General features: G+C 43.4%; 1 protein-coding gene across 2 annotated transcripts in view; it reads left to right on the top strand.

The window, feature by feature from the left end:
* Nucleotides 1-16,904, top strand: part of KLHL5 (kelch like family member 5) — a gene marked incomplete at both ends in the record, with an annotated part of 58,551 nt that extends 41,647 nt beyond the window's left edge. Inside the window, 6 exons of one of the 2 annotated variants that reach the window (XM_080926175.1) lie at nucleotides 5,243-5,429; nucleotides 8,181-8,405; nucleotides 10,208-10,370; nucleotides 11,878-12,090; nucleotides 13,690-13,861; nucleotides 15,702-16,904. In XM_080926175.1, the coding sequence (XP_080782301.1) occupies nucleotides 5,243-5,429; nucleotides 8,181-8,405; nucleotides 10,208-10,370; nucleotides 11,878-12,090; nucleotides 13,690-13,861; nucleotides 15,702-15,758 (1,017 nt within the window). Of the gene's footprint in view, nucleotides 1-2,086; nucleotides 2,168-5,242; nucleotides 5,430-8,180; nucleotides 8,406-10,207; nucleotides 10,371-11,877; nucleotides 12,091-13,689; nucleotides 13,862-15,701 lie in introns of those variants that run through there. The other variant, XM_080926176.1, reaches the window with a different exon arrangement.
* Between the last annotated feature and the right edge of the window lie 272 nt (nucleotides 16,905-17,176).

Genomic DNA, 17,176 nt, shown 5'->3' on the forward strand with positions numbered 1-17,176 from the left:
TGGAACTGCATGAATGCATGGGAAAATGGCAAAATAAAATAATTCTCTTGAAATCAGATTTAAGAAGGGCACTTACATTTTCTTGCTTCCCAGCAGATATTCTTTCCTATTCTTTTCTAAATGACGGAAAATAAAACATGAAAAACTCTTTTTAGATGTTGGAGCCTGTATAACCACAGAGCATGGAAACATCACCCAGTCCTGCAGTTCGAAGGGCGCTTGTAGTATGGCAGGCTTCCCACCAACCTTGAGAACTCCTGCCCCTGTGAACTTAGGGATAGAACATTTCCCCTTAAACGTAAACGGCAGGAGATCATTCAGTCCAACAACCGGGGTGCAAACAAAGCAGGTGTTCAGAACTGGCTAAACTTAATGACTGGGTTGGAAGGGCCCCGACTAACCTGTGTGCAGAATGTGGTTAGGTGAAGTAATCTGAGACAAAGAATGCGGAGTGAGAGACAACCTGGTGGGAGGGGAATGGAGAATCATTCCCAGAATTGCTTGGCACCTTAAATCTTAAATTCTCACACTATTAAGAGGAAAAATGGGAAAACTTATCAGCATGTTGAAATCCAAAGCAAAGGAATGATTCTGCTTAGGGAGAATGCAAAAGTACTAAGGACAGACTGTGGGAAATGCTAAAGTTCAGTGGCCGTTACTGTAGCCTAGTCAAGTGGGAGTTACTAGAACTCCATCCCATGACTGAGGAGGAGAAAGCATTATGTAAACGGGAGCTACACAGAAGACAGGTAGGGATCGGACTCTGGTGCATTAGCTAGTGGTTCTTGAAGTGTAGGATCTGCATCATCTGGGAATTTTTTTGGAATAAAATCATAACTAGACCTCATCTCAAAACTCTGAAACATGGGATTTAATCAGTCCTCCATGGATTTGGGTACCTGCTCAGATTTGAGAACCCTGGTGAGCAGAGGTAATGGAGGAGCAAATACAGTTAAGTTGGCTACAGTGCCCTGTGGAATGTCAAAGGGTACTTCGCTCTGAGCTCTGAGCTGTTTTTCTTTTTTAAAACGGTAACTAAGTTGCAGTATGTAACACTTACTCTGTTGCCCAACTCTCATACACCTGTGGTAACTTTCCGATGTGAATAGGATATAATGTATTTAGATATTTATCATTTCTTCTCTTCTGCACAAGGAACACATATGCACAGGCATAGGCTCACCCACCCACACAGGCGGGTGCGCACACACACACACACACACACACACACACACACACACACACTCTGGGGGGGGGGGAAGACCTTCATAGGCAATCTGTGTGGCTCCACATGTGCTTTGTGTGGCTGTAGAAAGGTGACTGTGCCTCCCTCAGTGGCTGTCACCTGCCTAAAGCCCCTCAGCTAAAGGGGGAGCCTCATGAGCCCCTCCTCCATCCATGCTGGAGCATTGAACACCTTGAACTTGAGCTTGTACAGGTCTTGTGCAGACAACCACAGATGCATTAGCTCCTGAGTGCAAAGGCCCTGCCACGTCCGCAACTCACAATTGTCAATCCTCCCTCAAGCTGGCTTTTATAATCTCTCTGACCTCCAGTGTTCCCTGAGTCATGGGGGAGGAATATAGGGGTTTGGATTTTGGTTTTGGTGATAAAAGTGAGAAACAAAATTACACAATTAATTACCAAGTAGAATTCTAAGGTTATATTCTGTATGCTTTACATACAGAAAATATAGCAATTATTAAAATTGTCAGATGTCTGTCAGGTAATCAATGACTATTTTTAGAACTGAGACTAGGTATAATAACCTAGAGAATTTACACTTGTGAAATCCTGTTTTCTCAATAATATCACGAGATTTTTATTATGTTAGACAAAGCACCGTGAACCCTAGCTAGAAGTGATTCAGCTTCCAAGTGTCAATTCTATTATGGTGCCACCAGCAGTAGACATAGTAAATGATGAAGAAATAATACGCCACCCAAATGAACTTTATAAAATGTTTAATTTATTATTTATATGTGGGTTTGTACTCTGTGGTAGGGGAGGAGCACGCGCTACACAGGGCGCATGTGGAGGTCAGAGGACAACTTCATGAGGTGTGTTCTCTCCCACCTTTACATAGGTTCCAGGGTTGGAACTCAACTCGTCAGACTTGCCCAGCAAGGACTTTACTCACTCAGCCATCTCATCAACCCCAAAATGATCTTGTGTGAAAATTTTGGTTTTTGCTTCTGTGTGTGCTATGTATATTTGTTTGTATATATGCACATGCCTCTGCAGATGCACATTCATGGATGTGTGAATGTATGCAGAGACCAGGGGTCAACATCAGATGTCTTTCTCAACCACTTTCTACCTTTTTGGGGATCTTTCACTGAATCGGGAGCTCGTCGTATGGCTAGACTGGCTGGCCAGTGAGCATCCACCGGTCCAGCCCACCCAGTGCTGAAGTCACAGATATGTGCCGTGGTACCTTGCTTTTGTGGGGAAACTGGAGTTTTGAATTCAAGTTCATACGTGTGTGGCAGGCTTTTTACCAGCTGAGCCATTCCCCAGTCTCCAAAGTAATCGATCCTTCTGCATGACTTTCCGAAGACACTAGATAATCAGAAAGGAAGTGTTTGTGGCCATTCTGTTTTACTCTTGGGTGGAATCCTACTGAAAACTGACTCAGATTCAAGAAGAAAGAAGCAGCACGTCGCTGAAGCCCCAGGGAGGACGCTTCAGAGCCGACCGGGTTTTATGCAATGTGGATAAGTATCATTTGTGTGTCTGAGGGACAGTCGTGAGAAGCAAATGCAAGAGTGAAGATAAGAATCTGCACAGCCAACATGCCTGTCTCTTCAAATATTGTTTAAAAATAGTTTGCCATTGTTTATGGCCGACAAGGCATTTGGATTTCATAAAAATGCAAGAGTGTATTAGAATCAATATTTTATATTTAGCCAATCATAATAATTTTCTGCACAATAGCAAACCTACTACACTAATACTTGATTAATGTTATTCTTAAATTAATTGCTTTATAATTTTTCTACTCTCACTTCTTTACTTAAATATAACTAATCTCATTTTTAATAAACTACAGAACTTACCAGCATATTAAGAAATATGTTTTACTTCATACCGCAGTTTCTATAAGATCTCCTGAGACATCACTTCCTATATTTTATTTCACATCTATTTTTATTTAGAAAGCACTTGGGTAATTATACCAAGACTAATACAAACAGTAACATTAATCTAAATAAGCCAACTCAATACATATCCACTAATGACTTCTGTGGTAAGTTTATGTTTTGTGAGCCTGGGGGGGGGGGGGGGAGTGGCCCAAGTCCTGAGTCTTACTGGGATTATTTTGCCTTTGGCTTATGATGTATACTTACCAAATGCCACAGGTTTTGTTTGTTTGGTTGGTTGATTGGTTGTTTTTTTATGGAAACTTTTATTGGAAACTTGGGCTCTCTTCAGTTACTAAAGCCTGGATATACTCCCAGCATTATTAGTTGTTAGAGAAATAAAAAAAAAAAAAAAACCACTTTCTACTTACCGAGCTGGCTAAAACGGGCGTGGCGGTGAGGGTGCACGGAAACAGGAGCCTCGCACGGTGCCAGTGAAATGGGCACAACTTTAGCAACTTCGTAGTTGTTTCATACAGGAAACAAATGAAGTGTCGAACCGTTGCTGGATGGATAGACTGAAATAGAGCCAGTCACTAGAACTGAGTAACAATTCAGCAGCAAAGAGGCAAGACTGATACATGCTGCACCATGGGCAAACCTGAAGAAGATGCCGAATAAACTAAGCAAGGCAGGAAGAGCTGATTTTGTTTATATGAAATACACAGGCAAGACAAATCTGTTTGAGTAAATCAGTGTTCGGGGCAGGAGATGGCACACACGTGGCAGTTGATAGGAACAGGGTTCTGGGATCTGCCTCGGGTGAAAGAAATGCTCCAAACCTTTCCAGTGATACACTTGCTAAACGTCATCTAACCGGATCAAGTCTGCTGTGTACCCCATGCTTATACAGTGATAGTTATGTGGTATGCCTTTAAGAATATACACCCTGGACAGGGACATTTTCCCAAGAACAGCAGTTATCAGGGACCCTTTCAAGGGGGTCATTACATCACTAGCAAAAGGAAAAAATGCATATGTTCTTATCAATAGATGCATAAAATAAAAAATATTTGAGGAAAAATTGGTAACAGTTCTTAATTTGAACACTAAAGTTGGGAGAGAAGGAGCAGCTTAAATAAAAATGGATCACACAGTGCATGCTATACCAACTGCTGCCTGGCACAGTTAGCACCAATACTACCTCCAGCCAGGAGCAAAGAGGCTCTACGTTATCAGTTATCTACCGCCATATTGAAAGCTTGGGCAACTTAAGGCCATGATCTAAAAGCGTTGACGTCCACCCAGAAAAGATGCCAAGCTATCCCTGTTGGATGATGGGCAGATGCATAAGATAGAGCCGAGGTGAGTGGTGAAGGGCCAGGCTGACACGAGTTCCAGTCACCGGGAGCTGTTTAAATGACCAAAAGATAAAATAAAATAACAATAAAAATAATTACATCTACAAGAACGGATTTAATAAAATGAAGGCAAAGTCAGTAAAGAAAGCCAGACAAGTGGGAAGCCTCCTTGAACAGAAGACCTAACGTTCTCTAGCTAATGAAAGAACTTAGCATCATGCACACCAGAAAGCCAAGAGAATGGAGATGATGAGAGAGAACTGGATGTCTCTGTCTTAAACCAACATGGAAAACTAAACCTCACACTAAACTGTGAAACCTGATGAGGGGAGATGGAAATACCAGATTGCAGAGCATGCTTTAAAGACACCAATATTCCAGCTGTGTCAGCACCTGTGAGGCAGAGGCAGGGGGACCATAAGTTCAGGGCCAGCCTGGGGCACATAAGAGTTCAAAGCCAGAATAGATGAGTTCCTACCTCAGAAACAACACAGAGAAGGGGAGGGGGCGTTGATGAATGTCACTAATCCTCGCTCTCACGAGGCCACAGCACTCATAGGTCATGATGGTGGCTGCTGCCTGTAATTTCAGTATGTGAGATACAAAAGCAGGAGACTCAGGGGTCCATGACTAGCATGGTTTACACCATAAATTCCAGGCCAGCCAGGGCCGCATAGCAAGACCCTGTCTCAAAAGTAAGATAAAATCCCAGAAATAAACCAATCAGCAGAACAAAGTAACGAATCAAAGAAATGTAGCTCCTGTGTCTTCACTGTGCTCCTCTCTGCTCTCTCCTAGTTCCTGGCAGACATGGAAAACAATGCGCTTTTCCGGGATGACATAGAATGCCAGAAACTCATTATGGAAGCAATGAAGTATCATCTGTTACCGGAGAGGCGACCCATGTTGCAGAGTCCTCGGACAAAACCCCGGAAGTCAACTGTTGGAACATTGTTTGCAGTCGGAGGAATGGACTCAACAAAGGGTATTGGAAAAATCTTTGATCTAGAGGAGCAGAGGGCAATAGAATACCACCAAGAGGCCCTGGGGAGAAATGGCTGGTTGAGGGATAAGGGCGGGAAAAGATGAGACCACAGTGCCAGAAAATATTCAAGGAATGGTAAGGGACAGGTCAAAAGCTAGAGAAGATTGGGAGATTCCACTGAGTTTAAACTTGAGTGTCAAAGTAACTGATGTCACTGAAGATAACATAAAATCCGAGTGTCCATGAGTCCACAGTGACACAAATGAAAAAGGAAAGTTTCTTTTCAGTACGGTGCCAACTGATGAAGAAAGATGAGATTAGGAAAAAGCAACTATTTGGTGTGGGCTAGCACAGAGAGAACACGTCACATGCACGGCACACTGGGTTCAATCCCCAAGCTGCAGAAAAGAAACCAAGGAAAGAGAGGTTAACTGTTTGGCAGCCACCAAAATGCAACATCTCTGATCTGAAAGTCAGAAGCTCATGGGGCAGTTGTGACAAAGAGATTCAGGTGTTGGAGCACCTGTCCCCTGGCTCAATTACTACAAAAGGTAAACTGCTGTCTTTAGAAGCACTGAGTAAAAGGAGGAAATCTAATCTCCTCACACGGGGCACCAATGATGTGTATTTAAAAAATAAAAGATGATGTCCTGGGTTTCAGCTCAATGTTAATTAAAAGATGAAGAGAGTAGGTGGGTATGCTCCATGGAGGTGCGGCGAGACATGGGGGCAAGAGAGTTGCCTCTGGGAGACCCATATTGGGAATTCTTTCCCCCTGAGGGACCAGCATAGTATAGAATAGAGTTTATTCAGGTCATAGGGGAAGTTAAGAGGGTAGTAGAGGCATATATATATATATGTGTGTGTCATTATTTTAGATTTTTTTTAATTTTGAGTTTCCAGTTTATAACAAAATTCAACACAAAAAAAAAAGCTTGAAAATTCATCAATGAAAGATTTTTTAAATTATTATTTTGTTTTTATTTTATGTATTTGAGCACACTGTCTTCAGACACACCAGAAGAGAGAAGACATCAAATCCCATTGCAGATGGTTGTGAGCCACCATGTGGTTGCTGGGAATTGAACTCAGGACCTTTGGAAGAGCAGTCAGTGCTCTTAACTGCTGAGCCATCTCTCCAGCCCCCAGAAAGATTTTTTTTTTTTGATGGAAGACTTTTTATTTTATCTCAATTTATTTGATAGAAGATTGTAAGGTTGTGGTTAGAGCGAAGAATCAAATGCACGCAATCTTGATAATTTACACACACACATAACCTAAGTATATGAATAAACTGTCACTGTTGCCACGTATTACAAAGAAAGATTATGCAAAGAAAACATCATTTTTAACCAGCTGATATCTAGAAGGGAGTTTGCATAGTGCTGTGAGAATAGAAAGATGGGTGACACTTGGTGTCAGTCTCAAAGAATGTGTAGGGTAAGTGTCAGAGAATTCAGTGCCCGGGTCATCTGCAGTAAGAGCTCTGACGGCCCGATGTTACAAGCCTGCAGGATAAGTGCACACTGTGATTGGAGTCCTTATAAGGTTCAAATAGGCTGGCGAATTAGCAGCTTGGAGAGAGAAAAAGACTCAAGCTCTGCATAATTGGGAGTTAGATTTTTTTTTTTTTTTTTTTAAGAAGGATGATGCTTTCTTTTACTTTTTCCTGAATCTCCACTGCCCCACGTCTTAAAGAGAGCAAAAGAGTTCTGGAATTTTCCATGGTAAACCCCATGGGTTGTAACTCCCTTCACTGCCCACAGTATGGTCCCCGAGTGACCTTTGTCCTTCCTCCTTGCCATGGCGTCAGCTCTACTCCACCCAGTTTGCTGTCACTGTTCTTTCCTCCAGAACTGCACAGAATAATTGTCTCCTTTATCTCCTGGGTCACTGCTTCCTTCCCCCTAGACCCTTCCTTCAACTTCTATAAACAACCCAACAATCCAGATCTTACAAGGGAGACGGCCTCCATCAGCCTGTCCTGGAGCCCTGTCTGCACATGGCCAGACTTCTCAGAATAAGCCCGTGCTGTTCCCTCCTCCCACATCTCAGCCACTCGATAAGGAGTCCTCCCCATAGTCCACCTCGCAGCCCATTTCTATGCTTTTTATTTTATTTTTTTCATTTGTTCCTTTCTGCGTTGATATTGTTCGCAGACTAACTGCTGTAAACCTTTGTACCTCTGGCTTCCCCAATACTCCACTGCCCTCCACTTCCTTCCACTACAAAGAATATTTCCTGCTGGGATGTTTTAATGCTGGAGCCTGGAGTATGCCAAGGAGAATGATGGGAGAAAAGGTCACAGGGCAGGCTAGGGCCATCCTGCAGGAGCCTCATCAAACAGAATAAGTGTGGCTAGCCATACTGATAAAAACCTTTATACTTTGAGGCTGGGGGATGACTCCATTGGTAGAGTGCTTCTCCATGCAAGCAAGAGGAGCTGAGTTCAGATCCCCAGAAGCCATAGACAGAGCTGGCACATTTGTGTAATGCCAGTGCAGAGGAGGCAGACAGGTGGATTGCTGGAGCCCCCTCACCAGCCAGCCTGAACAAAACAGTGAGTTCCAGGTTCAGAAAGACACCTCTGGACAAAGTGGAGAGCAAAAGAGGAAGACACCACACGCCGACCTCTCACCATCACACACACACACACCTACAGTACACACACAAGATAAATCCTACTTTTGTGTCTGTAAGGGAGCCGCGGTGGGCCTTGTGGTCTCATAACTCTTTTTCACTGTTGTTAAGGAGCAACGAGCATTGAGAAGTATGACCTCCGTACAAATATGTGGACTCCTGTGGCAAACATGAACGGGAGGAGGCTACAGTTCGGTGTCGCAGTGTTAGATGACAAGCTGTACGTGGTTGGAGGGCGAGATGGGCTGAAGACTTTGAACACTGTAGAGTGCTACAACCCCAAAACAAAAACCTGGAGTGTGATGCCGCCCATGTCCACACACCGGCACGGGCTCGGTAAGTGAGTCTTGCACACCTGCTTACAAGATGGATGTCGGGGTGCCACCATGTTGTTCCCGTCTGTACCAGGCGGGAGACCTGTGTGTGGGCTCAGTCAGCATCCGGGAAGCATGCCGGTCTGCCAAGCCATGCTCTTGCCTTTACGTTTGTGTCAGCAATTGACTTAAATAGCCTTGTTAGATGCTCATTAAAACTAGCATTTTAACTTCTATATCATATGAAAAGCAATAATGATAAATTTCGTGTGTGTGTGTGTGTGTGTGTGTGTGTGTATGTGTGTGTGTGCGTGTTATGGTTTTTAAGCAGAATATGACTGAATTCACAAACATCCCCAAACTGAACATTTCTTTTCATTCTATTATATATATGTGGGTGTTTACTTGATCATATATATGGACACCATTTGTATGCAGTGCAGGGTGGTGGAAACCCAGTAACTGGAGTTACAAATGGTTGTTAGCTGCCATATGCTTTTAAAAGGTAAATTGCATATATCTGAACTTACAAGATGAACTTAATTAAGACATTTTTAGATGTCTTCATGTGTGGGAATGACATGAAGACTTCATTTAGGAAGGGCTTTCCCTGATGAACTGTATTTTCAGATCCACCATTCAAGAGGTCGGACTAAATGAGCCCTTCTTTTAGGCCCTTGATGAATGATAATTGTATATGTAAAATTGGATATATTTTGTAAAATTGGTAATATGTACAAACTTAAATTGTGTAAATATATTTTGCGTGTGTGTGTGTGTGTATGTGTTTGTGTTCAATAGCCAGTACTATTGGCACAATATATAGCAAGTGAAATAATATGCTACTTTGGGCCACATATGAGTGGTGGCTATTTTATCCAACTTGGCCAAGATTTGAATTACGGAGGTGTTTTTGGCCACAATCATGTCATTCCTCTTCTTAAGATCCTCTACTTGGGTACTCAGCAGTTGAGATGGCTCAGCACTTAAGAGCACTGACTGCTCTTCCAGAGGTCCTGGGCTCAAATCCCAGCAACTACATGGTGGCTCACAACCATATGTAATGGGATCTGATGCCCTCTTGTGGTGTGTCTGAAGACAGCTACAGTGTACTCATACATAAAACAAAGAAATAAATCTTTTTTTAAAAATCCTCTACTTAACCAGATGTGGTGGTACACACCTGTAATCCAACAGAGGAAGGAGGATTGTGAGTTTGAGAGCAGAACAAGAAATCCTTGACTGACTCCCTCCCATTCAGAATGAAATCTCATCCTGTATGAGGGATACGGTCAGAGAATGTTATTTCTGACTCCCTCGGCTCCCATCCTCTCCCCACTAGTTACCTGCTGTGCCACCTCTCCCTCTGTGCGTGGTCTCTGATGGCACTTGAGCTTCTGCTGGCAGGTCATACAGGTGTCCCCAGCTTGCTCTGCCCTTGCTCACACTGTTCCTTTGTCTCGGTTGGCACATGCCTCATGCGTATTTCATATCTGCGTCCTGCAAAACAGTGTTGATCCACAAGGGCATGGCCCTTACCTGGTAGAAACTTAGCACAAACTTAGGAGATGGCGGTGTGCACATCTGGCAGTTTTTAAATAACTCTCCACTGTTGTGCCTAGAATACTGTCTCTAATTTTCAGGGAAAGGGTCGAGGTACTGGTTCAGCCCCATCCACCTCAGAAAGTCCCTGAGGGAGACCGGGAGCCATTGCCTTCATTTGTGAAGGGTTACGATTGCATGTTTCAGACTCACTGTATTCACGTGTTGATTAAATACCAGCTATGAGCAAATTTAAGTCCTCTCTTCCTGCTCCACCTGTAGGTGTGGCTGTACTGGAAGGCCCCATGTATGCAGTCGGGGGACATGACGGCTGGAGCTATTTGAATACCGTGGAAAGATGGGACCCTCAGGCCCGCCAGTGGAATTTTGTTGCTACTATGTCCACCCCCAGGAGCACAGTAGGTGTGGCAGTACTAAGTGGAAAGTAAGAAGATACTTGAAGTTCTATTTCAGTCACAATAAAGCAGACTTGTTATTGCTAGCATTTTCATGAGTTAACCTCTGTCCCTAACAGCCCTCACTGCTCAGAGATAAGGGACCAGGTGCTGCTACTTTGGAGTGTATACATTTTTTGTAAATACCCAATATTAACTGACAGCAACCATCTGTCGGTTGAAATAGCTTCAGAGTTAGGTGTTCTTCTTAAAGTACTACAGTGGGCTGGAAGGTGTTTGTGGTTAAAGTGGCTGCTGACAGAACATGAGGACACAGTTATGTCTGTAATACCCATGCAGGTATCAGATGCGTGCGGCAGCCCACCTGTCATTCCAGAAAGGCAGAGACAGGGCGTCACCAGAGCAAGCCTCTAGCAAGGCTAGCCTCATCCAGGAACTCTGGGTTTGAGTGAGAGACCTGCCTTGCTGGATAAGGTACAGGGCAATGGAGGAAGACATGTGACATCAGCATTAGGCTTGACACGTGCACATATGCACATGTATGTGTACCCGAAAACCCATGTGCCCACATACATACAAAGTATGTATATGCACATATATGAAAATGGAAACACTGATACAGAAATTTAAATATTAAAGTATTGTGGTCTCTCAGTGATAGGGTCTCTCTCAGTAATGTGGTCTCTCTCTCTCCCTCTCTCTCTCTCTCTTTCTCTCTCTTTCTCTCTCTCTCTCTCCCTCTCTCTCTCTCTCTCTCCCTCTCCCCCCTCTCAGTACCTTCCTAAAGACCTTCTCCATCATTTCCACTGCTTCCTCTTTACTTTTGTGTCTCTTTCTTATCTTGGTAGGCTGCTGACTCCAGGATACATTTTAGGAAACCTGTTAGCTAACCCTGTCTGCTGTAAATGCACTGATTTGTAAGGGGTTACTCACAGGTCTCAATGGTATGCAGACAAAATATAAACCCTTTCACCTTTTCTTCTACCACAAAGTAAACCCCTAGATGATTTTTAATTAATTTCTTCGTTTCATGGTGTTCATGTTATCACAGGTAGAGGGAGGGGGAAAGGTTGAATTTAAGAAAAGAAGACAGTGGGTGGAGTTACCGCACATCCTCAATTCCAGAGGCAGATGGAATATTTGAAGTTCTATCCTTAATTCCAGAGGCCAAGGCAGAACTCTTGAGTCTCAAGCAAGGCTGGTCTACATAATGGGTTCTAAGGCAGCAGAGGCTACATAGTGAGACCCTGGCTCAGAAGAACAAAACAAAGAAGAAAATAATTTCTTTCTAAGCTCTTATTTCCTCGGGGCCATGTGTTAAGTTCTTTGCGTTGGTGTCCTAAGGACCTAATGGGCACAGACATGGAAAGCATTGAGATGGCTTTTGTGGGTATCGCTTCACTGGTGGTGCATCCTCTTTGTTAGTGCCCGCAGCGTGCTGCAGCACCGGCGGCGTGTCCAAGTCAGGGAACGGTCACAGCAATAGCCTGACCCCAGCACTGTCTTCTCCGTTACCTCCTTTGTTCTTTTTGACAGACTTTATGCAGTTGGTGGTCGGGATGGGAGTTCCTGCCTCAAGTCAGTAGAATGCTTTGACCCTCATACCAATAAATGGACACTGTGTGCTCAGATGTCAAAAAGGAGAGGCGGTGTAGGAGTCACAACTTGGAACGGGCTGCTGTACGCCATTGGAGGACATGACGCTCCCACATCCAACTTGACCTCCAGGCTCTCAGACTGTGTGGAGAGGTAATTTCCTGTGAAGGAAAGCTAAGAGCAAGCCAACAAACAAAAAATAGTTTCACACACTTCCATACAGAGTCATAAGATCACTGGGCACCCATCAGCACGTTCTCCACACAGTTCTGCGAACACTGGATTGTCTTCTCTGGCTGTCTCTCCTCTGTCTCCTCATATATTACCGTGGGTTTGAGCCTGTAATTCATCCACTGGGACAAGTATTTATGGTCCAGCTGTTTTATACTGGATTCTACCTTACCAGAAATGTGAAGGAGCTTGATGGGTCTCAGAAGGAATGAGTGAGGGCTGGAAGCCATAGGGGAAGTGCAGAGGATAAGGACATAGCTGAACCACTGTGATATACAATGAAATAATAGGAAATGACAAAGAAAAATTAGACATTCTTACAAGTCTAAAAGGCTTAACCAAGTCATACATGCTAGTCACCAGAAACTCGGCTTTTAGGCCTGGTAGAGGACCTAACAGCAGTGAGGATCTGGCTGGAAGGGCAAGTCTTTGTATATTTGTTTATTTAGTATAAGGACAAGAGAGAATTGAATGCATTTTACAGGAAGAATCACTAGGATCATGTATGAACGCTCCAAAACAGGAAAAAAAAAATATGGTTCACCTGAGCCATGAAAGACAGCTGTGTGGCCAGGATGCTGGAGAGGAGCCGGTGGGGGAGGAGCAGCTCGCACAGCGTGCTGGGGCAGTGGCGAGGACTTTAGATCTGAAAGAGGAACATAAAATCAGTGAGTACCAGAAAGGGAGACAGATCCAGCTGTTTAAGGTTGGAATGCTTACTTAGAGAACTACCTGTAAAAGACAAGATGGCTGGTCTGAAGACACTCTCCATCTACAGTAACAAGCAGACCTGGTCTGCAGCAGAAGGCAGTGGAGCTCCAGCTGCACCTCATCTGGGGTGGGGAGAAGGGAATTACAGCTCCGCTGATGCTATGATCCAGGAAGGAAATCCAGGAGTCTTTAGTGTGATTAATTACACCAAGAAAAGACAGGTGTTGACACAGAAAACATCAAAAGCAATGACATGCTATCATGAACGATATACCCTTTAGACGACGCCACTGAGCAGTTCTAGTTTAAAGGAAGAAAAAAAAATGGCTAGCTGCCATAACTGAGAATTTATCCTTGCATAGAGCTTAAGATACTGCTTTGCCCACAGTTTCAATGGGGACGATGAAGCCTTGAAGCAGTTTATATATGTTGAGTTCTTTTTGTTTTAAGATTTATTTACTTATTTATGTGAGTATACATTAGCTGTTCTCAGACACCGAGGTTGTTGGATCCCACTGACAGATGGTTGCTGGGATTTGAACTCAGGACCTCTGGAAGGGCAGTCAGTGCTCTTAACCACTGAGCCATCTCTCCAGGCCGTGTGTTGAGTTCTCAAGTGTGCTATATCTACTAAATGAATCTCTAACACCATAAGTTAGCTGTTTCTTAGGAAAATACTGATCTTTTTCTCTAAAGTGCGTTCAGCATATTTCTATCAGAGATAATACAGAAGCCAGACTTGCAGGACAAATGTTTGGACACAGACATTTCAAGAGCAATGTCAGCTCAAACTGTATACTTTTCTTTCAGATATGATCCCAAAACAGACATGTGGACTGCAGTGGCGTCCATGAGCATTAGCAGAGATGCAGTGGGCGTCTGTTTACTTGGTGACAAGCTGTATGCTGTGGGGGGTTATGATGGACAGACCTACCTGAACATAGTGGAGGCTTATGACCCCCAGACAAATGAATGGACCCAGGTACGCCGTTTCATTTCTCCTTGTCTCGCCTCTCTCTTACCCTGAAAACATCTTTCCATAAGACCCTCTCACTTTTAACCAACACTAACATGCATCACACAGATGTGGGACCGAGAGACGACTCAGTCTTACTTCTTCAGTGGAACGTGGTAGAGGAGACTGTTCATCCCGCAGATGCTCACAGGAAGATCGCTCACCCAAACCATGGCCGGGCCAATTAAAGCAAGCTTTTTTCCATAATTTATTTATTCACTTTATATCCCAATAGCAGACCCCGCTCTCCTCCCAGTCCCCCACACACAGCTCCTCCCTCCATTACCCCTCCCTTTCTCCTCTGAGAAGGGGATCCCCTGCAGGCATCACTCCATCCTGTCACATCAAGTTACCGCAAGACTAGGCTCATCCTCTCCCACTGAGGCCAGGCACAGCAGCACAGTTAGAGGATCAACAGGCAGAAGCAGAGGCAGGTACAGCCCCCTCTCCAATTTTTGGGGGACCCACATGAGTGAAGACCAAACTGTATATCTGCTACGTATGTAGGGGGCATAGCAAGCGTTTTTATTTCTGTACATGGGTTGTCTCTCCCTAATTCAGTGTTGAAAGGATCAGTCTTGGACATGGGTGTTGCAGTAAATAAAAAATGTGGTAACCTTTTAACCCACAATACTTTCAGCACCATTAGGGCCATGTGGCACGTGTGGACCCGGCTTTCTCTAACCCAGGTGGTCCATGACTGCCCCAACTTGCTATTTGCACTCCCTTTCCCTTGGCAGGTTGTTACCACGCCTGGCACACACACATCCCCACTCTGTGGCAGGCTTTGTGCGTTCCGCCACTACACCCTCTTTTGAACTCAATTAAGTCACCACATCAAAGAACTCACCAAAATACTCTGATCCAATTAGCATGATATAATTTGCCCACCTAGATGAGTCATATCATCCCGTACAGTTCCATCCCTTATAAATTATTCACAACAACCTTATCCATGTAGAGATGCGCCGAGAGGAACATCCTGTCTGCTTCCATGTTGCCTTCCACCTCCTTCCCCTTCTACCTCTTCCTTCAGCTCCCTCAATTCTCCTTGCTTCCTGTCCTCGACTTTTCCCCCGCCCACCCTTCCTTCCCATCCAATGATAAGCTCGACCCGCCTTGTTGTATAATGACATCATCCTACACATGGGGAAGATGAGGGTTTTTATAGTTCAGGATTAGAAGGTTTCCAAATGGATCTGGCAGACAAATGGGGGTGGGGGTAGAGGAAGAGAACATAAACATAACAGGGTGGTGACAGCTTCCGGAAGCAAAGACATGACATGGCTGTAAAATGGTCATAACAATCCCCTGAAACCAAGGCACAGTTGTCATTCCCTGGAAGACAGAAAAGAACCATCGATAGTTAAGGTTACAGGTGAGGCATAGCCCAATCCATGAGAAACAGAGATTTAATCATAATCAGGAATGAACCTGGTTTGTCTTTACTATAAGTAAATAATCTGTAACCACACAGGTATCTTGTTTAGACAATGCTGCTACTTCGGTTGCTGTTTTAAGCACCTAAAAATGTGAGCTTACACTTATAGTGCATGAAAAATAACTGCTTTCACTACACTGTTAATAAATGGATAAAAACACATTTATAGAGGGGCTGAGGTGAGATTATAAAGTCTGGAGCCACTAATACCCTGCTGCCAGCATTGCCCCAGAGCAGGAAGGGTTGCAGTGTATTTCCGAAGCTGTCTAAGTTAAACTGTCTGGTTGTCCCGCTCACCTGTTCTCACAGCACTCTTACGTGTACCTTCCTCCACACCCAGCACCTATGTTTCGTGTCTATTTTCAGGTTGCTCCGCTGTGCCTGGGAAGAGCTGGAGCCTGTGTTGTGACTGTGAAGATATGACATCATACCTTGTTTCCCCTCTGCAACATAAGGACAGTCCTCCTGTTGATTCGTGTTTAGTGACCATGCAGTACCACATTCCTAGGCACAAAGTGCCTCTTTTCCAAGGGACTGGATACTTCATTTCTCAGTACATTAAAGCCACAGCTGGAGGACTGGGAACACATCTTCTTGGTATACAATATGAAGACAAGGGCACTGCCCCCAGAACAATCCAGAACTAACTAGATTCACATTGTCTAGAGTTATTACAATACAAGCATACAAACTTCTAAAATGTTATTTTGTAAGTTTGTCATATATGAGCTTCCATACTTTTTATCGTTTAATCAAACCACTATTTTAATGATACACTAAAGACTATACTAGCTAGCTTTTTCAGATACAATAATATTATGTATGCTATAGTTGTGAATTTTATTACTAAAATTGGTTTAACCCGAGAATAAAGAAAAGCACGGAAAGCATTGGAAATAAGACTGACCAAATAAAAACTGGATTGGATCTCTGGACCTATGTAAATGGCCATTCCATTCCGTCTAGATCCATCCAGGCCTGGATAGGGCACCACTGAGATTAGAGCAGGATGCGTACATTAAGATATGCAAGTTTATGTAGAGAAAATAAATGCTATATGATCTCTAATGTTCTCCATCCTAACTAGTATTTAACTAATGGATTTATTTTCTTTTATATCATAAACATTTATTTGGTTTTGTCCTTTTGATACTGATACAGTTGTTAAGCTGTTCCTGTGTTCTGTCTGCTTCCTTGTTCCAGACATGTGGACACAGTTAGGAACCCATTGTACTTTGTAATCAAAAACTAGGGGGCTGAGGGGACATGCTAACTGAATATTTGAAAAATAAGTTTAAAACATTTGTTACTCAAAGTTTTGTACATTTGTAAACTCTAATTACATACATGAATGTTAATAGTGTCTGATTGTTTATTGTTTGTAAAATGCCCTAGGCAGCAATATTGTATGAAATTCCCCTTTAAGGGAGAAGTCATTACCTTAATATAAAAAATTGATATAAACTAAAGTCCCATCTTTCAAAGTACGTTATTTTGTGGTTAATATGTTGTTATTTTATATTAAGATAGTCTTTATTTTAGTTGCTTTCTTTAAAAAGTGAAACACAGTTCCTCTTTATTGAACTGACTTTTTTGGTTTGGGTTTTGCCCTTTGAGACAGGGTCTCACTGTGTAGCCCTGGCTTACCTAGAACTCAATAAATGGAGCAGATTTCCTCCTGAGTGCTGGGATAAAAGGCAAACACCTCCATGCCAGCTGGCTCCTTAGTATTAAGGAAAAGTTTGTTTAAATCACTCATAGAATTATGACACTGGAGGCTGTGTGCACTGAGCGGAATATCCAAGATAGACAAAATCGTGCAGAAAGCAGATCTGTGATCG

Source organism: Micromys minutus, assembly GCF_963924665.1.
Source record: "Micromys minutus genome assembly, chromosome: 1".
In the NCBI taxonomy this organism is placed as follows: Eukaryota; Metazoa; Chordata; class Mammalia; order Rodentia; family Muridae; genus Micromys; species Micromys minutus.